This window comes from Cibotium barometz, chromosome 58 (genome assembly GCF_041138505.1).
Source record: "Cibotium barometz isolate CiBa-2024 chromosome 58, ASM4113850v1, whole genome shotgun sequence".
Classification (NCBI taxonomy): Eukaryota; Viridiplantae; Streptophyta; class Polypodiopsida; order Cyatheales; family Cibotiaceae; genus Cibotium; species Cibotium barometz.
Genome location: NC_141103.1, coordinates 16928879 through 16951085, shown reverse-complemented (window position 1 = coordinate 16951085; position 22207 = coordinate 16928879). Strand labels below are relative to the sequence as shown.

Here is a 22207-nt window from a genome sequence, read left to right as displayed (position 1 = left end):
AGCCATGTTTATCATTTTTCCATACTAAACTTTGTCCACCACCTCATAAATTTTGTAATTAAGTATCGCAAACTTTGCTCATATAATTTGAGATTCCAATGCTAGGTGAAGGGTATGAAGAAACTTTCCATGTTGAACCTCCTCATGACTCAACACACATCCATCAGTCTCGATCAATCTAAGGGTTAGTGAAGCAATTATTTTTTGGGGCATTTTGGGTAAGTAGGTCCCCCGAGGGTTTCTCAACTGCTGATCCATAAGACCATGATTACATATCATTAAAGCAATTGAAATTGGCATCATGGCATGTGGAAGCTATGTTTTTTTTTTTTTTAAAGCATGCAGGTGTGCAGGGGCTAAGCATGTAACTGACGGACACCCAAGGTGCCAATTAAGTCAAAAAAAAGAAGCATGCAGGTCTGCAGGGGCTAAGCATGTAACTGACAGACACCCAAGGTGCCAATTAAGTCATAAACTGTATGCATGAGTACCTCCCAGAAGAAACAGTACATTGCGCTAGTATTTTGTCTTTAAACCAAAATGTATTGAAATAACAAATAATGGTGTATTTATCCTTTTTGTATGTGGACAAGATTGTTGGTTCAGTAAAAACATGCATTAAAATTTTGCTCGTCTTTACCTGCCTTACATTGAATCAAGACTAACTCAAAGATTAAGAACCCCTTGTTCAAAGAGATCTATGAGGGTCTTTGACTCATTGATACATGAGTCAAAAGAATCAATTCAACTTTGGCAATTCATTGCAGCATGACTGCTTCATGTATCTTAACAACCCATTCTCAAACCCATCACCTCTATGGACACGCAATATACATGGGCTCCCCCATAGAGTGACAAGAATCATGAGAAGGATGTTGTTGACAAACAATGAAACAGTTTCCCTCCCATGCACATCTTACAAAAAAGAAACACAGAAAAACAGAACCGTGGCCGCTCGATACAACTATACAATTTAGTGTACAATTCCCTCAAATTTGTGTTCTTTGGTTCTAGAAGTAGCTACACACTCTCGCACAATTTCTGCATCCATGACTTCCATACCTGCAACACATCCACATCACAGCCAACAAAGGTTACATCTATAGCCTCCCTTACATAATGTAAGAAACAGGCTGTAGCATTGTTGAAAATATATAAGAACCACAGATCTAAGTTGGAATCACCTGATTCTTTGAATCGGAACACACATCGATCAGGTTGAGTCATGTGGTTCGGCCTTTTAAATAGAGTTCGTTGAAGTGCTGCTACCATAAAACATACTCTATATTGTATGAAGAAGGTAAGGATTCCCTTCAACTCAGGGCCACCCCATAAACAATGAGACGAGGTTCTTTTCACACATTAATCGGGAGTATCATTTCCATATCTCTGCCGCAAAAACTCATCCAATTCTCCTGGTTTTTGGACACCACTACTATCCACTGCATCAGAAGGTAACCCTCGCATGCAAGCTAGAATGTGCTGTATATCGTAGTACAATCTGATCCAAAATGTTAACCAATGAGCAAATTAATCTTTCCTTAAATAAGTTCCACATTAATCACATAACTAAGAATAAGTTGTGGGTGTGCCTCTGGCAAACCTTTGTTTCAAAGAAGAGGAACTCAAATCCAGTTTCGAGAAAGACTCCACAAGCTGGGAGTGGAATAAGGCCACCACTCGCCTGTGGGGCATAGAAAAATAGCCAATGAGCATTTAAGATACCATTCGTTACAGTATTGATAAAATTTAAGAGATAAAATAACATGAAAAAAAAACAAAATCTAGAAGGGCATCTATGCCTAACTGTATGGCCTTTCTTTATTGCACCCAGTCTAACTTACGTAAAAATGAAGCACATGTCCACCTCCAGAAGCAATGGGGAAAGAACCCGGTGCAGAACACCAACTTCCTACAGAAAAGAAAAAACCAAAACAGATAAAAAAAAGTGTGGTCAGTTGGAATAAACGTGCACTACTATAATGAGAAGAAATGTAAAGCCTCTACCACCTCAGATTAAAACAGAGGAACACATGAAAAAAGGAAAAATTGAACACCTTGGTTAAAGCACGGGCAAACTGACTGGGCTGTGTGTCCTGGTCATCTGATTTAATCCATGTTTCAGCTATTTGCAGCAATGTCCGTAAGTGTACCATCAACCTCTCCTTCATGATTTGCACCAGCTTCAAATGAATCTCATCTCTGTGCACTTTGTAGTCCTGAGAAACAAATTGCAGAATGCCATGTGAAGCTAGACTAGTCCAGTGATGAGATCAAACACCATGTGTAGATCATGCATGTGTGCGATGAGACCAAAATGGTACAAGAGTTCCATGTGATACCGGTCACAAAGGAAAAAAAAAAACGTGTTTTGTTGAAACCCTTGTAACGTTTCTAGCCAAAATGTTTCCAAAAGTTTTCGAAACCTTTCTATCATAAGCGTTTTGCTCAAATGTTTTGGGTTTTTTCATGAGCATCTCTTTGTGTATTGTGCATCCACCTATTGTGAGCTGTCAGAGCCCACCACCCTGCTCCTCATCTCTTCTGCTTCTTGCTTGCGAAGCTGCCGGCAGCTGGCTGCCCTACACTGCTTCCTTCTCCTCTTCTCTTTCCTTTTCTTCTTCTCCTTCTCCTCTTCTTCTCCTTCCTCCCTTCTTCCCCTTCCTCTCCTTGGAGCCTGTCCAAAGGTTGGAAGCTTAGAGGATGCCCAATTAGTGACAACGTACCTAGTGCTAATCCTAAGGATTAGGGGAGCCCTAGAATCAGGAGAAAGAAAGCTAATACGAGCGGCTAAGGTTATTATTAATGAATCCATGTGTGCTGGCTATTTGTAACAAGATGGTTATTTATAGCAGAAGTGGGCACTATATAAGTGGAAGATGGGTTATTATTGTCATAAGCTCACTATTGGTCCGAGTTCAACCAAGACTCCCGACATGCATGTGGCAGAGCATAGATCGGCATGCCGAAGGCCTCTATGGGGCAGAATTGCATGGATCTGTGGGAGTCAGACCTTAGCCCTTGGCTCAAGGGTGGTTCAAAGCATAGAACCTACGGTTGGGAGGTGAGCTAGCTAGCACTGTTCTTAGGGGGTTTGTATTAATCACTTGTGTCTCATGTTTAGGAGATCCGTAGGGTTGTAACACATGATTTACCCAATGCCTTCCTCATGCTTAAGACATGAGTATGTGGCTCCGCATTCATCATTATACCAAGAGCTTTGGGACATAGAACCGCAGGGTGGCTTGGTGGTAGATCACCACATGCCGATGAAAGAAGTGGTAGATGTGTGGAGAATCCTTGTGAGTTGTGATGTGAGGTGGCGGTAGATGTGGTCGGAGTAAACAGGGTCAAGCTCGTGGTCAAAATGGACTTGGGTGTAATGTGAGATGAGGGGTGATGGCAGGGGGGCGTGTGGTGTGCAGGTAAGAGTGAAAGAGAGGTAGGCAAGGTCGGCTTCAAAGGGGCGTGGTGGGATGGAGAAGTCGGGGAAGGTGTGCCAAAGCCGGAGATCCATCAAGTAGTCAAAGCTGCTGGTACCTCTAGAGTAAGGGAAGGAGGTGAGGGAGTCGAAGGAGGGCCATCGGGACATCCGTTATAGATAACAAGACCATGTGCACCTCCTAGATGTAGGAAATATCTGCCATACACCATGACCTCCTCACGGTTCTGTGATGATCTCTGTAACCCTGTGTTAATGATGTCTAGCTCCTCTCATATGATAGGGTTGTCCCGATCAATAACTAGGACCTTGTGATTCCCTGCCGTGGCGTTGGAGTTGCCGAGAAGGACGACTTCCCCTAGCTGTGAGAACTCCATAATAACCCCATATAATGGTAAGTATGGTGACCGGCCATGCTCTACGGCCTAAGGGGAGTGGCTCACGGCAAAATAACACACAACAACGTGAATGACTCATACCCCAATAAGCTGTAGCCGCACTCAAAGATATCATGCATCCTCGTCCTTCCGGATGATGTTGAGAATTTGTCGAAGGTGGGGTCTAAAAAGGACAGCTACCCCTCCCGAGCCATGTACTCCCCTGGTGTGCGGGTCTCGCCTTGGAAAGCTGACTCCCACTCGAACCCAGCTATGTATGATAAACCCCTCTTAGGGTTGTGATGAGTTACTGTATAGAAAATGGGATCCCTTCCTGTGAGAGACTCGCTCAAACCTCCTCGATCTAACCACAGGTTGCCATTGAGGTTCCATACTGCTAACCTCAGGTGTTTGGTCTCATAGACCCCGTTGTTGTCTTGCCTGATTCATACTTCCTTCACAAATTTCAGGCCTAAGATCTGTTGTATGTGTGAGAAAACCTACAGTATTTCTGCCATGGAGTTTGAAGGAGCCAATAGTGGCCTTTAGAAAATTACTCCGTCCTTCATCCATTCTTCTAGTTGATATATTCCGATCAGAGATGCTTATGCCTCTCCTTAAATCTAATTTTAGATGCAGCACCATAGGGACAGGTGATTGAGAGCCATGATACCACATAGAGGCTTTTTGTGTCTTTTCTGTAACTCATAGATTGCAGGGAGAGGACTAATGAGGAGCAGATAACAAGATACTGGACTAGCCCCAAGCTCACAATTGAGAAAACACTGATAAGGGCATACCCTTTGGAGGTTCCCTATATAGGACTTCAAAATAGCACCTTGGATCATGCTAGAAGCAAACTTTCAAATTATTGATACCACACATCAACAGCAACTCAAGGTGGAGGCATCAACACCGACTTGTGGTGAATGCATCAACACCATGGACACCAACTCAGTGGCTGCATGCCCCTAGCATGGTTCATTGCAAAGAACATGAGCGGTTTTCTGAGAGAAATTGTGCCTCGTGAGATTTATGCATGTGCATACCCTCAAATGTTTCCCAGCTTATGGATCTCAGGAATTGTTCAGTGGAAGACAGATGAGGCCCCCCCAGGCGACGAGAGACCCACCATCTTGCCCCTCGCGACTCGAGTTACCCTGCCTCGAGCCACCGCACTTTGGAGAGCCAGACAGCCTCACCCTCCTGGACCTCGAGCACCCCAAGCTCACCAGCATGAGATCCTCGCCCACCACCAAGCATCTGTAGCTGCTAGCTACCTCGTCCCAGTTTCTCCTCGGCGCTGCAGATCTAGGGCCCTCCCCAGCCCCTCACCCATGCTGGACATCCTTTATGGACCCCTACCACACATCGATAGATAGCTCCCTCTCCACACTCCACCCCCGTATCCTTTACACCCACTTTGTATCCGCGATGATGAGGATGGCAGCGGCACGGGTTCCCAGAGCCAAGCAGATATGCAGATTGTGCCACGAGGAGGTGGAGACTGAGGATCACTTTGTATGTAGATGTAGAGCCCACCAAGGGGTCAAAGATAGATATGCAGGATTGTTTGAGGAGCACTCTTCACTACATCAGTTGATGGAGGCCTCGGACCAGCGACAGCTTGGCAGACTACTACTAGAGCTTCATAGTTCTCGAGAGAGACTCCTCCAGACAAGCGCTCCCACTAGGTGTGGGAGACAGTCCCAGCTCACAGATTGCTTCCAGAGAGCTATGCCAGTGCCAGCTGATGTACCATGTGGGGTGACCGCACAGGCACCACATGGAGACACAGGAGAGGCTAGCTCGCTTTCATTCAGACTCAGGGTACATCACGCCACTCACAGCCTCAGCATCGGCGATGTATGATATCTTATATCCCTCTTATGGCACTGGATGGAGTTAGACATAGATCTACATGTCATGCTTGTACTACCCCTTCAGCATATAGAGATGCATCTTGCCTTACACTCCATCCACATCCCCACCCCCCTTTATATTGTTTGTATATGGGCTCACCGATCCATGATGATTCACACTTGTATCCAAGGAGCTACTCTACCCTTGGCCACATCTTCGCGCTCAATGCCATCATCGAGGAGAGGAGAGCACAACAATAGAGGATTTATTGCTGCTTTGGGGATTCCCACAAAGCTTTTGATACTATACCCCGAGCCCACCTCCTACAGCGTCTACACGAGATAGGAGTCCCATCTCCCATGGTTTGGAGCATCATCACCCTCTATGAGCCTGTCAGAGAGCTAGGAGGTACATCACAGGAGATTTCTAGCACGATTGTGGTGAAACACAGCTGCCCTCTAACCACTCTTTTTCTCTCTCTTCACAGATACATGGAGAGTAGGGAAGGAAATGACACGAGAATGGCCCCTGATCATCAGTTTCCCTGATATCACTAGCAGACAGACCTTCTTGGATAGGCAGGCTGCTCTCAAGGGCGCACAAGTTTACATAGGGAATGATCTCACCCCCGCTCCAGTGCCACACCAGCGGAAAGTGATGGTTAGAGTTCATGAATTGACGCTGATGTAAACAAAAACAACTTCATTTCCAACAAGTTGACACTAATGTATTAATGTATTGAACATTGAACTATCTAGAAGCTCCATACCTACAATTAGAGCTGGCATGATTACACAATCCAAGAAACAGCATACTACCTGAGCAACATGATCAATCTCTGTAAATAGCAACATCTTTCTGGTATCAGGAATATGAACTGCCAGAAGACGCTTCAAATCTGAAAACACCACCAAACGGAGCCCAACGTAAGAATACAAGAAAGATGAAGCATGGTCCTATTGAAACCACTTCTCTGATTTTTCCACATAAAGACAAACAACTAACCTGATTTGGTGAAGAAAAAGCAAAGTGACATGACCCCCAAGGATATCACAAAAGAAATATAAAGGGCTCCAAATAAATATTAATTCCTCAATAAACGACGAAAACAACCAAAAATGGACACCTCTATTCTTGATGAAGCCACCTCTCAGGTATCTACATCTGCGTGACAGTACCGTGTCAGTAGGACCCCGGATAGGTTGCACATGGCTGTTTGGAATTCCAGTGTAAAATCGACATAGCTTTAGTGAGAAAAACCTACATGGGAAGAGACCATCTTTTGCACTGAGACACCAAAGTCCAAAGAGGGGACTTGTGACCCACCTACACAGGATAGACTAGCTGGGCAGCCAGGACACCCAATAAGCAGCACCCAAGCTGGCCAGGTATGAATGCACAGGTCGGGCAGAGCAGGTTGGACCAGTCAGGCAGCACCACCAGCAAGTCAGGTATGGACTACAGCAGGTCGCTGACCCCCATTCTATAGGCAGCCCCATGGGACCCTATAAGGAGGTGCCCCCAGCCCCCCCAATGATAATCATCACGCAATCAGCCTTCATCAGCAGCCAGGCAGTCAAAAGCAAGCCCAAGCATGCATCTAAAGGCAAGAATCTGTAGGGAACAGTGAGCAATTGAAGGACATCTGCATGTGTTGTCAACTTGAGCACATCTCTCAGTTTGTTGGTAACTTTGTATTCCCAGACAGCATTGTACATATTATCTTGTATAATTAAGCTTGAGTTCTTGGGAATAACACTAGATTGGAGAAAACACTTGTGTGTACTTGTGTGTGCTTGTGTTGCGTAAGTCTTCCGGTTTCATTCTCTATCTGTTAACACTATCACTACCCTAGTGGTATCAGATCCTAGGATATTTGTGAAATTTTTCTTTTCCAACATCCCGTGTGTTTTTCCTCCTTGAATTAAAGTACAGTAAGGGGAGATGAGTCAATTTTTTAATATCTTGCTGATCCCAAGTTTTTAACATCTAACTTGACTTCAGAAGACTAGATAGCAGGCCTTGATACGTATGTTGTCAATCCATACAACAGCTTCACCTGCTCCTAGGCAGAGTAGACGGGGGCCCTCAAATTTCAATACCCACTTCGACACTCCCCTAGCCTAAAGGACCCCCAATTTGGCTTCCATGGTTTCCCACCACTCCTAATAGGAGGACGACGACGACCCTGAGCACGAGGAAGAGTAGCCGGCTCCCTACGAGCAGCACGGTAACCAAGTTGAAGATGTGCGCTGATGTCCTTCAATCACTGGCTGTTTCCTGAAGATCCTTGCCTTCAGATGCACGCTTGGCCTTGCTTTTGATTGCTCGAGCCCCATGGGGCTGGTCAGGCGGCTTACCTGACCTGCAGCCCGTACCTAACCTGCTGGTGGCCTTGTCCAACTTGCTCGACCTGTTGCGTTCAGGCTTGGCCAGCCTGGGTGCTGCTTCTTGGCTGCTGGCTGCTGGCTGCTCACATGGCTGCTGCCCAGCCAGTCTATCTTGTGTAGGTGGGTTACACTCTCCCTCACTAGACGATGACCCTGAGCACGAGGAAGAGTAGCCAGCTCCCTACGAGCAGCACGGTAACCAAGTTGATGACGTGTGCTGATGTCCTTCAATCGCTGGCTGTTTCTTGAAGATCCTTGCCTTCAGATGCACGCTTGGCCTTGCTCATGATTGCTCGGGCCCCATGGGGCTGGTCGGCCGGCTTACTTGACCTTCAGCCCATACCCAACCTGCTGGTGGCCTTGTCTGACTTTCTCGACCTGTTGCGTTCACACTTGGCCAGCCTGGGTGCTGCTTCTTGGCTGTCCTGGCTGCCCAGCGGGTCTATATTGTGTATGTAGGTTACATTCTCCCTCACTAGAAATGTATCTGTCCTTAGTTCATGGCCTCTTGATAAGCTCGCAACAACGGCTGGAACTTGTCCGTGAACCAGTCCTTCTCCAACCAAACCGTTTGTTGGATCAGATAACCCTTAAACTTGACTGGAGTTGCTTGTGCGAAGAGCTTGGTTTCTTCTGTATGAAGCCAAAGGTAGTTGGTATTTATCAACCCAATGGCCAGCTTCAAATGTCGATGATGTTCTTCTTTGGACTTGCTGTGTCATCCAAGAACACAATGATAAAATGCCCAAAATATGGCTGAAAATTTTGGGACATGATCCCGCTTAAGGTTGTTGGTGCATTGGTAAATCCAAAGGGCATCACCAAGACCTCAAGCAGTCCAAAAGATGCCCAATTTGATTGTAGTGCAATCCACACCCGAGCATAGCCAAATTTCATGAACCACTCGGTGCCTGCGTGCTGATCCAACAAGTCTTGATGTGTGGAAGGGGAAATTTTATTTTAATGGTACACATGTTCAACACCCTATAATCCACGAGCCGGCGCATACTCCCATCCTTCTTCTTGACCAAGAGGACCGGAGCTCCAAATGGCAAGCAGGTTAGATGGACCAAACCTTTGAACAATACCCCCCCAAACTGCTCGTTTACCTCAATCAATTCACATTGGCTCACATCTTGTGGGGAGCTGGCAAAGGAGGCTCGGCTACAATGGTCCTCGAGATTGGAGTGGCAACTCATCTGGTAACTCGGAGCTGAAAAGCTTGACCATTCTCGTAGAAATTCTTCTTTTGATTCGCCTCAATTCCGTCCAACTCATCGGATGCCATAGCAGGGACATACACCATACATGTGCACCCATCCTTGCTTATTGCATTCACTTGACCCGAAGAGTGGAAACACAAGCAAGAAGTCCTGGGAGTGCCGACCTATATTCATTGTGGTAGACAACCCCCTTGTGATCAAACAACCAAGGATGGCCTAGAATCACATTCAGCTTGTCCAAAAGTGCCACGTTGACAACCAGAAACTCCCTGAAAGCCAAAGGGGGTTCAACCAACGATTGCAAAACTTAGTACTGGTTTTATTTCTTCCATTTGCTATGCATAGCAATGACCAAAACCACACCGTTGATGTCCACCATGGTCGACAACTTCAACTGCTCAACCAAACAGTCCTTGATGATGACTCTAAGGCTCCTCTATCGAAGAGAATTGTTCTTCTGCACATCAACGTCATAGCCTGGGCTATTTATAGAGCAACAGTGGGCACTATATAAGTGAGGCATGAGTTATTGTTGTCATAACCTCACTATTGTTCAGAGACTTCAGCTACATGTGTGGCAGAGCATAGATTTGCATGCCAAAGGACTACTGGCATGGATTTGTGGGAGTCAAGACCTTAGCCTCTAGCTCGGACCTTGCACCCCTCTTAGGGGGTTTGTACTAATCACTCATGTTTTGCATTTAGGAGATCCGTGGGATTATAAAACAGTACTCATGGGATTATTTATTTATTTATTTTTTTTTTTTGGAGGGGGGGGGGGGTGTAGAAATTGCAAGCTTCATATTGTAGACAAACAAGCTTTCTCCATGTCCTTATCATTTTACTTCTTTGGGTTCTTTGGACAATCCTTTCAAAGTGATTGATGGAATCACATTAGTGACATTGACTCGCGGCTTGCTTGGCTTGTTGCTCTTCAAGAGTAAGGCGAGGCATCGAGGCTCCCCCACTAGGCTTGCTATTACCATCCTTGACCTTGAGCTTCCCAACCTTATCCTTGCCCTTTTGCTAAGCGGATTGATGTCCCACACTCAAAATTTTCTCATGTTTTCAATGTTGTAGCAATATGAACCGCGTCTGAGACTTTACGGGGTTGATGTGTGACACCATTTGGCCACCCAATTGGTCCACCCGTGCTTTCTTATCATGTATGTACATTGGACTGGTGTCCATGGCAGTTGTATATGCCGGGGATTGATGCCACTCATGTGTTACTGTGGACTTGGCTTTCCGTTGGGACTTGTGCCTCCGTGTACATGCCCGGAAATGCTTGGTGGATTGGTGTTCCATTGGGTCTGGTAACTCGTGTACTTGCCTGGAGCACGTCTATTTTGGTATAGTCTCATGAACAGGGATTGTCCATACCAATGCTACATTGCATAGCATCTTTATGTGCTTGCTTGCAATTGAAATTGCATGCTGTTTTCATGCTTGCTTGACCAATGTGTAGTTCTGGGTAAGGGGACACCCGCCCGTGAACCGTGCGTGTGAAACTGTCTACTGACATGGTTATGTGGCATGTGACAGGTGGTAAGTATTGGTCATAAACTTGGCCTTAGGAGTTTGCACTAGTTTATAAGTGAGTGTGTACACACTTCATTAAGTTTTGGGCGACCAAAACTCACTTATAAATTATGACCAGCCCGGTGTTCACACACACTGATGTCCTGAGGTGGACATAACCCAATGTCTACCGCCCAGACGTTATCCCCTTTGTACAAAGGGAGTAACCAGCCATGTGTCCACTCTAGCTTGCTCCACAAAGCACCTACTTGCCACCTACACTGGACAACTCACCACCTCTCCTCCTCTCTCTAGAAATTGGCGCCTCCTTCATGAGGGCTGTTGGGCTGCATTTTCTGCACATTCTCCTTTCCAACTCCATTTCCAAACTTGCTAAGGTGATTTTCAAGCTTCCAAGAGTGATTCTGGATGCTAATCACTCTCCTACATACTCCCAATGACTGAAATTCAGCAAAACAGCTCTCTTTATTGCTGTAGTTTCTGGTCTTTCTGCTGAAAACCCTAATTTCAGCCCTCCTTTCTCAAGTTGAACCATAGGGGAAGCTTTCCTAAGGTTCCCTTCATCCTCTTGAAGACTTTTGTTGCTAAGAATTGCGACAAATCGAAGATCTCTTCACTCCAAGAACTTCCATCGCGAAGACTTCCGCTGTCATCGACTCTACTTGCAATTGGTAAGCTTTGATGCTTAAATATGGAAGCAAGTAGCAGGAGGGAGGAACCGGATTACAAGATCACATACCCTGTGTAGTGTTCTCTTGTCCTACGTGCTCTCTTGCAGATTGTTGCTACCATGTGTTGGTGGAACAATAGAGAGCAGATGGTAGGGAACATGGGCACTTGAGAGAGTAGTGTGGATTGCAAGTCTACAACGACAACCACTTGTTTGCAATACTGTATTCATATGCACTGGTATGGAAATCTGGTCAGAAATGCCCATGACACTATATACTTGATTCTCCCAAGATCAATATACTTTATTTGAGGGAGGGGTCGGTCGTTCCGGCTCATTGTGTGTCTGTTGTCAATTCAGCAATTTACTTCTTGTATTTGAGCAAGTGTCCATCAAATCTTAGTGTATTTAAGTGTATTGATTAGCATTGTGTTCAACCAAGTTACATTTGTATCAGAGCATACGGTTCTCTTTCACTTCTATTGTGAGAGACGATCACTGTGAACACTAGCTATCTCTACACTTAGAACATTATGGACAGCCATACAATGAATGTTGGAGTTGCTAACACAAGAGGCAGGGACAATGAAATGCACGCTTCCAATGCTTTACAGAATGAGCAAACTCATATGGTGCACAATAGGGAACATGAATATGTGGGACAGCCGTCCCGTGGCAAAGAGAAGATGCAGGAAGAAGAGTCCATAGTCTTGAGGGCTGAACTTACTCGTATGCAAGCTCTTCTCCATGCACAACAAGAAGAATTGAATCTCTACCGCAACGAGGATCCATTGGTACATGACCGTTTGAAGGCCAAGAAAGTTGAATCTTATATGGATCATGCAATGGCAAAACAATCAATGACTTCATGTCTTGCAAGAATACCTCCTGTAGCCCGTTAAGGATACAATGTTTATGGCAGTGGTCAAAATGTATGTCAAATGCCATTGCCGGCTAAAAATGTGCATACACAACACATGCAACATGGGCTGCAATTTTCTATTGGTGCAGGTATTCCGCGTATCTCTCATGCCACTCATGTCTTCGAGTGTGCTCGTGAGAGAGAAGCTATGGCTGAAAATGTATCAATGCATGTTGAGGGGCCAGCCATGCCTCATGCTTACACGACACATGTATCTATGCCTTATGCATCACCTTTTGGTCCTAAAATGATGCCAGTCATAGGGGCTGTCCCAATGGACAAACATGGGGAAAAACATGTTGAGATGGAAGCACATGCATCAAAGTCTCGTGACTTCAAAGCCGGAGACAAATCTGTGAAGTTTGACACATATCATGGGGAATATGATGCATCAAAGGCACTTGCTTTTATTGCCCAGTTTGATATTGCTTTCAATGATGAGGATTTCACTCAGAAATCCATGATCCAGCATGTAAGCATGTTTATGAAAGGCACTGCTGCCCATTAGTGGCTCACGGAGAAGCTCTCACCGAATCCTGTTAGATCATGGGAAGAGTTCAAGGAGAGGTTCTATGCTTAATTCTTGCCTCCCAATGCATTGAATGAGATAACAATGAACTGGGATTGGGTGAAGCAAAATGAGGGGGAATCGGTAAATGCATATGTACAAAAGTTTTGGAAAGTGCTTTTGGAGGTGTCTCCATTTATGCATGTCACCGAGGCGGAAAGGAAGAGAAGGTTTCAATCGGGATTGCAACCCGTGTACAAAGCGAGACTACAAATGTATCCTGGTTATACCTTACGCCAACTAATCGCAGCAGCCACCGCCACCAAGCAATTGGAACTCAAATTGAGTCGATCCAATAAGGCTAAACCCTCATTTCAAGGCAAAGAGAGGGCTGTCCAAAACCTGCAAAATGATGGACAGCCACCTAAAAAGGACCAAAACCAAGATAAACATGGTCCAAAGGCTAAAAATAACACTACCAAGAAGCGTTCCTTCAAACTGAGAGACTATGGTCTCACTCCGGAGCAGAAAAAAGCAATATATGAGTGAGGGGAAATGCTTTACTTGTGGTAGCACCGAGCATATTGCAAAGGCATGCCCAAACAAGAAGAAGCGTGATAATGCAAATGCATCAAAGCCTAATGTGCATATGGTTCCGGATGTGCAGGGCAACACTTCACATGATAGCAAAGATAGGGTTGTATGTACAGCTTGGGGACAGCTCAAGGATCAGCCCGCGTTGTTCATGTTTGATGATTGTGCATCTAAAAATTTCATATCCACACAGATGGCAGCTGCTTTGGGTATTGAAGTGGAGGACATGGGTCCTCAAATTGAAGCAAGGGCTGCCTTTGTTGGTAGAGAAGTGCAGGTCGTGCCTATTTTTGGCAAGTTGTGCATACACATTCAAGGCTATGTGGATCATGAGGATTTTCTTGTGGCGCCTTTGAATGGATGTGATGTATTACTTGGAAAGCCTTGGCATACACGTATTGATCCATGCAAGGCTTACAAGACCAACAGGATCACCTTCATGCATAAAGACCGAGAGCATGTAATTGATACTGGTGAAAAGGGTGATACCATTCACCTTGTATCTCAGGTACAAATTAAGAAAGTAATGAAAAAGAGTGTTTTTGCGTACTTGATTTTTGTACGAGATCATGTTGAGGAAAATAAGGTACATGTAAACACTCTTAGTAATGATAGACTGAAATTTTTGCAAGAGCACAATGATTGTTTTGCTGATGAGTATGTAAGAGACTTGGATATTGCTTTTGCTCAGGTGCGGACAGCCATTGCAAGGTCACAAGACAAGCATAAAAAGGCTGCCGACAAGCATAGCAGGCAATTGGATGTTAAAGAGAATGATTGGGTGTTGCTGAAATTTGAGAAAGCAAGACTTGCAAAGAGACTTGGCAAAGAGGGTGCATATCCTAAGCTTGCAACCAGCTACTATGGGCCTTTTCGAGTGATCAAGAAGATCAATGAAGTGGCTTTCAGATTGGCATTACCTAGTCATTGGCACATACACAATGCTTTTCATGTGAGTCTCCTTCGCAAGTATGTAGGACCGGAGCCCAGTGAGACGGTCATTGAAGATCCACCAGAAGTGGATGAGCTTGAGGAGATCTTGCAGCCAGAGCAGATTGTGTATCACAAGGAACGCAAGCTTGCTGCAGGCAAAGTTGTCAGGCGTTACCTTGTGAAGTTTAAGAACTATCTTCCCATTGATGCTAAATGGGTAGATGAAGAGTTCTTCAGAGATTGCCCGCATGTGCTTTAGACATTTGGATGCTTTTCAGTTGCGGACAACTGTTTAGAAGCCGGGGAGGGATGTCACCATCTGGCCACCCAATTGGTCCACCCATGCTTTCTTATCATGTATGTACATTGGACTGGTGTCCATGGCAGTTGTATATGCCGGGGATTGATGCCACTCATGTGTTACTGTGGACTTGGCTTTCCGTTGGGACTTGTGCCTCCGTGTACATGCCCGGAAATGCTTGGTGGATTGGTGTTCCATTGGGTCTGGTACCTCGTGTACTTGCCAGGAGTACGTCTATTTTGGTATAGTCTCATGAACGGGGATTTTCCATACCAATGCTGCATTGCATAGCATCTTTATGTGCTTGCTTGCAATTAAAATTGCATGCTATTTTCATGCTTGCTTGACCAATGTGTAGTTCCGAGTAAGGGGACGCCCGCCCGCGAACCGTGCGTGTGAAACTGTCTGTTGACATGGTTATGTGGCATGTGACAGGTGGTAAGTATTAGTCATAAACTTGGCCTTAGGAGTTAGCACTAATTTATAAGTAAGTGTGTACACACTTCATTAAGTTTTGGGCAACCAAAACTCACTTATAAATTATGACCAGCCCGATGTTCACACACACTGATGTCCCGAGGTGGACATAACCCAGTGTCTACCGCCCAGACCTTATCCCCTTTGTACAAAGGGAGTAACCAGCCATGTGTCCACTCTAGCTTGCTCCACAAAGCACCTGCCTGCCACCTACACTGGACAACTCACCACCTCTCTCCTCCTCTCTAGAAATTGGCGCCTCCTTCATGAGGACTGTTGGGCTGCATTTTCTACACATTGTCCTTCCCAACTCCATTTCCAAGCTTGCTAAGGTGATTTTCAAGCTTCCAAGAGTGATTCCGGATACTAATCACTCTCCTACACACTCCCAATGACTGAAATTCAGCAAAACAGCTCTCTTTATTGCTGTAATTTCTGGTCTTTCTGCTGAAAACCCTAATTTCAGCCCTCCTTTCTCAAGTTGAACCATAGGGGAAGCTTTCCCAAGGTTCCCTTCATCCTCTTGAAGACTTTTGTCGCTAAGAATTGCGACAAATCGAAGATCTCTTCACTCCAAGGACTTCCATCGTGAAGACTTCCGCTGTCATCGACTCTACTTGCAATTGGTAAGCTTTGATGCTTAAATATGGAAGCAAGTAGCAGGAGGAAGGAACCGGATTACAAGATCACATACCCTGTGTAGTGTTCTCTTGTCCTACGTGCTCTCTTGCGAATTGTTGCTACCATGTGTTTATGGAGCAATAGAGAGCAGATGGTAGGGAACATGGGCACTTGAGAGGGTAGTGTGGATTGCAAGTCTACAACGACAACCACTTGTTTGCAATACTGTATTCATATGCATTGGTATAGAAATCTGGTCAGAAATGCCCATGACACTATGTACTTGATTCTCCCAAGATCAATATACTTTATTTGAGGGAGGGGTCGGTCGTTCCGGCTCATTGTGTGTCTCTTGTCAATTCAGCAATTTACTTCTTGTATTTGAGCAAGTGTCCATCAAATCTTAGTGTATTTAAGTGTATTGATTAGCATTGTGTTCAACCAAGTTACAATGTGCACAAACATCTCCCTGCAAGGATGACTTCAAATCATCTAAAAAACACTCTATATGCTCCATGGACTCAACAATTGTATCGAGTATGAGAGATTGTTTACTTGCTCACCTGCATCTATGAGAAAATGTCTAATTGTTTCTACAATACCTAAAATCCATAGGAGTAAATCCCTTCAAGACTGCTTGACAATAGTAATCCCATTTCTCTAACAAATGGGGCTTTAGGTAATCTTCCCACTATAAAAAGGTGGCTCCCTAACTCAAAACAAGGTTAATGAGGAAATTACAGAGCCTTTTATAACACAAGGCAGTACAAACATTTAGGCCGAAAAGCACACGGGAAAACGTAACACACACACAAGATTATTTTTCAAATTTTGGGGGACATCCCAGGCAGAGAACCCTGACTCACAAGCAGAACACTAAAATTACAAATTGCGGGGAAATCAGGGTGAAATCCCCCCTCGATGCCAGGGGTGTCACCTTTTCTAGTGTCTCTTCCAAGAAATGGAAGCTTGGGCCGTCAGCAACCAAGGCGATGACCTACAAGTGCACAAATTGGGAGCAATAGAGTCAAAACCCCAAACTTTTATCAATGCGACAGCTCCAACTTGATGCAAGATACCAATTTGGAAGGCGCCAACACGTCCCTCACATGGGAGAAATGCTCAGCAAGCAGCCCATCATGATCCTGTGCTCTCCCATTCTACATCGTGTGTCTCTCACCATGCTCAAGTGGAAGGAGGAGGAATGGGGAGGACAAGGCCCAGGTGGGTGAGGGAGGGGCGGGGATCATAGTTGCAAAAAAACGCGTTTTTTTTTTTTTGAAAAAATAAAAAACGTGTACGTTTCAAAACGTCCCAATTTGTGGAACGCGTTTTTTTATGGCAATTTTTTTATTAAAAAAATTTTGGGGTGCGTTTTTAAAAAAACAAGAATGCTCAATGTTGAATGGTCATTGGTAAATCGATATTAAAGTTGGCATTGGCGCCACCAGACCCAAGGGCCATGTGAATGTATTATCATTATGATTTAATGAATTATGATAGTCATAGGCTTCAAATTGTTCACTCTTGAGTTTTTATGCAGAAGTTTAACTTTTATACATGAAATCTGTGGTGCCTAGGGTTAAAAACTATATATATAGGCCATAATTATAGCTGAAAAAATTAATGAATAAAAAACTTATCTTAAAAACTTCCCCAAAAATAAAAAACGTTTTTAAAAGTCCCGTTTTAAAAACGTCTGGCAACTATGCCGGGGATGTGGTAAACGGAGGTGGCATTGGTATGCCATATGTTGGGTGGGTGAGGTGATCGGGGTCGGTAGGCAATGATCCTTGAAGATCATCCAAGCCTCCTTGCAGTACTGTCCTAGAAATAACTTGTGCAACTCCTGCTTGAGATTGGCTAGATAGGCTCGCTTCTTCCTCCGTATGAGATGTTAGAAGATCGCTGCGCCAGCTGGTGAGTGGTGGAGCCTAGAGAAACCTCCCGCTGCAGGTGGGCACGAGTCTCGCGTCACTCCTCATCATAACAATTGTACCGTGGAACAGTCCCACCTGGTGGTCTGGGAGTGGCTTTGGTGTGTGGAAGGCAACTGCAGCGGCGGATGTATGAAGAAGGGTGACTGCGAGCTATGTGGTAAGCTCATCAAGTAGGATGTGTGGGTTGAGGTCGGAGAGGGTGCGGAAAATTTAGGCGGAGTAGACAGAAGGTCTCCCTGGTGAAGTGGTATCTCGTGTGTGGCGATGACGTGGTAGAGTATGTGGCAGAGTGGTGTACTGGCATTTGAGGGAGAAGGCTAAGTATGTGTGATCAGCTGCAACACCAATGGGACGGGGCGAAATGGCAAAGTCCGGGATGAGTGGTATCAAGGAGAGAGAGCCCACCAAGTAGTCCATTGTACTAGCTCCATGTCTAAAGGGGTAGCCAGTGAAAGAGCTGGAACCAGGCCACTGGGCTAGGCCATTGTAAATGGCTAGTCTATAAGCCCCACCAAGGGCCATGAAGTGCTCCCCATCATAGTTGCAAACAAACGCGTATGCAGGCTAAAGCAAACGTTGGAAGCAAACACGTTTGTTATACATGTTTCATACTTGCCTTTTTTGGTTTAAAAAATTGGGCTTTTTTGTTGCAAAAACCTAACAAAAAGGGACGTGCGTGGGTTTTAAGTACATTGGCTCTACTTTTTATTTATGTATGATACATGGCTGGAGATTTGCGTTTGACAATAAGGAGTACTTGAAGGTGCTTCTGCGCATCCGCCCGTTCACGCTCTATGTACATACTACCTACCGTCTACGTATTGCGCAAGGCTCAACTTTCAAACCTCAACCACGTTGTTTTTTGTGGTAATTGGTAGCCTGCACATTGTTCAGTGTTAGGTTTTAACAGCACACTTCCAAGTTCACACCTTGGCATCTTGTGCAATGTGCATTGTGAGCATTGGGCACTTCAAAGAATTTGGGGCTGAAATTTGGCATGAAATCTGCCCATAATTGAACTTTTTTTTTTAATTTCATTAAAAAACCCCAAATTTTTGATACATTTGTATCCAATTTAGAGCGTTTAGCTCAAAAATTGTTAGCAAAATAAAAAGGCCCAAATTTGAGAGCTTATCTCGGTCCAATTTGGGGCTTCTTTTAAAAGACTCGTAAAAATTGATAGTGCACGCTATTACATTAAGGCATCTAGCCGAGAAATTGATAGCCAAAAAAAGCCCCAAATTTGACAAAGCTGTATTGTAGTGTCTTGGAAAGACTTTTTGATGCCTTGGCCTTATGTCCTCCAAATACAAATTTACTCAACCTGATTGAACTAAATGCATTGCAGGTTTGTGGAAGAACACCAATCTTATTTTATCTTCTGTATAGAGAACTGTTTATCTTTATTTAAATTTTCATAATTTCATTTATAGACACCACAACAAACAGACCCATATTCTTGTGGATGGAGATTACTTATCTCGGCTTTGTCGAATTTGGGGCTTTTTTTGGCTATCAATTTCTTGGCTAGATGCCTTAATGTCTCGGCTTTGTCAAATTTGGGGCTTTTTTTGGCTATCAATTTCTCAGCTAGATGCCTTAATGTAATAGCTCTGAGGTAAAAGCTCTAAATTTGATGGGGGTTTTCATAAAAATGAAACAATTATAGCCTTAATTTAAGGCTATGATCAATTTGTTTATGATTATTTTAAGAAAAGCCCTAAATTTGACCTCTGTCAAATTTGGGGCTTTTTTCAAATCATAAACAAAATTGATGTGTAAACTTTCAAATTGAAAGATAAGCAGCCCCAAATTTTGTTAGTTTATTAATGGCATGATTTGATATTTTTCTTATCAAGATTGAAATGTTTAAATCGACTGCTCGCTGAAGCTCCCGCTCCCCCTCCCTGCTCGCGTTGCCTGCACAACTGCGCCTATCGCCCTCCCTGCCTGTTCGCCCCCTCGCCTCCCCTTGCTCCTCACGCCTCCCCTTGCCCCCCCGCCTGCCTTCGCTGCTGCGCCCAACATTGCCCGCCGCCTTTCCACTAGCCCCCCCCCCCCCCCCCCCCCCCCCCCCCCCCCCGCCTGCATTCGCTGCTGCGCCCCCTCCCGCCTGCCTTCGCTGCCGCCGCCCTGCTCTGCTCGCCGCCCTTTCTCACCTTCGCCCCCCCCCCCCCCCCCCCCCCCTTTCATCGCGCCCTCCTCCCCTCTGCAGCGCCCCATCCCCTCCGCCGATCGCTTTCCTCCCCTCCCTCTTGCGCGCAGCTCCCGCCCGTCCCCCCCTAGGGTTTTTTCCTTCGCCTTCTCCCCCCCCCCTCCCCCCTCCTTTTTCTTGCTTCCGCCCCCAGGGGGTTTTGTTTTCCTTTTTGCTCCGTCTTCCGCCTCTCTGTGTGCAACTCGGTTCTAGCAGGATCCCGCCTTCGCCTCGCCTTCGCCGCAGCTTCAGACTCTGATGGAGGCTCCTCCCGCCCCGCCTCAGAGGGACTCATCCGCAGCCCCCTCGCCCGCCCCTGAGGACACCCCCATCAGGCTTTCTCTTTCACCAGAAGAGGAAGCGAGCCTCACCGCAGAGGTGGAACACCTCCAGGCTCATTCCACCATCTGCCGTATAGTCGGCACTCGCCCCAGCAGAGGGGAGATCAGGGATCTTCTTCAGGCCCCCCTTCTTGTAGATGTGGGCAAGATCCTGGACGTACAGCTACTGGGCCGGAGACATTACCACGAGGCCGCTCAGAGCGTTGCCAAGGTCCTTGCTATGAGTCCCCTTGACATCAGGGACGCTCGGGCTTTCTTCAGACCTTGGCAGCATGGATTTGACCCAGCAGCGGAGCAGGGAGAGCGCCTTTTCCATGTTATAGTTTGCTTCCCTGGACTCCGCCGGGAGTATCTTCCGCTCCTCTCTAGGCTCGGAGCATTGGTGGGCTCGGTACTAGAGACTGGCCCCTCAGCAACTTCAGTGGTGGCCAGAGCAGCTGGGCTACCTTCGGTCAGAGTGTTGGTGTCTGACATCTCCTCCCTTCCTAAGGTAATTCAGCTACCTAGGATAGGGGGGGGATGGATAGACCAGAGAGTGGAGTTCTCAGGTCTCCCGAATCAGTGCTTCATTTGCAGGCAGGTCGGCCATCTGGCCAAGGCCTGCCCTCGCAGGAGACCCCGACCCTCACCACAGAGCAGGCTACTGATGGCCCGCCCACAGATTCGGCTCGACAGGCTGCCTCCGGGACACCTGCTCAGGCCACAGAGACCTCGGAGTGGCAGCCTGGACAGGGGCGCCGCCGAGGGAGACAGCCATAGCAGCACGCCCAGAGACCGCTGCAGCAGCAACCACAGTCTCAGCCTCACTGGGTTCCCGTGAGGAACAGCTTTTCTCCCCTCCAGGAGGAGACCCCCGCGGCGACGACTGAGGACCAGGAGATGCCAGCACCCCCTCCTTCACCCCCCCCACCCCCGTCCCCTCCCACCGCCTCGCTTCCACCATCGCCTCCTCCCGTCCCCGCTCCGGTTTCGGCAGCGGCTCCCTCTCCACCCCCCTCGCCCCCCCCCCCCCCCCCCTCCTCCCCCTCCACCCGCCTCACATTCCCGGGAGGCCCTGGCAGTCCCCTGGCGTTCACCTGCAGTCCGGAGGGCGCTGAGCACTAACCTCGCTCGAGCATCACAAAGGAGACCTACTATGCCGATTCGGGCTTCACGGATTTCATCTATCCGCAATCGGCTGAGTCGCCTTGGCATTAGACAGCGCTCGGAGGCTTTTGATTATGCCTTCACACGGCTTTTTGGAGCAGAGGGCCCCCATGAGCCAGCACCCATCCGAGTTCATGTAGTGATACCTCCGGCCCGCGGGGAGGAGGCACTAGACTCAGCGGTGGCCTTCTCATTCCCTCTATGTGGCCCTTGCGACCGGGAGTGGACTCTAGAGCTCGCTCTCAGCACTTTGAAGACTCAGGCAGTTGAGTTTTCTCATCACATGAGCGATCTAGAGGTGACAGATGTGATAGGCCAACTTTGGGAGTTGGCTCATTTTTTCTTGGATCCCGGGAGTGTGGATACCTCAGGGATTCGGCATTTGGTCGTTCGCATAGTGACAGACTTAGCACGCGACCCTGGATATGTGTGTGTACACGAGGTTGCTCTGTCAGAGCGGGAGGCAGTCGCCATGGGCCACAGCCCCTGGCGCCTGATCCGGGATTCTTGCAGTACACCGGGTGGGCAGATTCGCAGCCGCTCGGATGGGGACTACTCTCCATCCAAGCCACTTGCGAAGGCCAGCCGTACGGCTGAGATAGCATCCACCTCAGCAGGGCATCCATGAGGATCATCTCATGGAATGTACAGGGCCTTGGCGGAGCACATTTTATACGCTATCATGGTTGCTTGAGGCAGGAGCTTCAGAGATGCCTGGTTGGT

At 46.6% G+C, this 22207-nt stretch overlaps 1 protein-coding gene across 1 annotated transcript in view; it reads right to left on the bottom strand.

Annotated features, from left to right (window-relative positions):
- Positions 1-545: 545 nt before the first annotated feature.
- The window catches only part of LOC147605971 (vacuolar protein sorting-associated protein 54, chloroplastic-like), a 70667-nt gene continuing 49005 nt past the window's right edge, over positions 546-22207 (bottom strand). Inside the window, exons 14-19 of the mRNA XM_086792345.1 lie at positions 6501-6580; positions 2058-2219; positions 1845-1912; positions 1604-1684; positions 1185-1501; positions 546-1062 (exon numbers count right to left, since the gene is read on the bottom strand). Of these exons, the coding sequence (XP_086648471.1) occupies positions 1363-1501; positions 1604-1684; positions 1845-1912; positions 2058-2219; positions 6501-6580 (530 nt within the window). The 3' untranslated portion in view covers positions 546-1062; positions 1185-1362. The remainder of the gene's footprint in view (positions 1063-1184; positions 1502-1603; positions 1685-1844; positions 1913-2057; positions 2220-6500; positions 6581-22207) is intronic.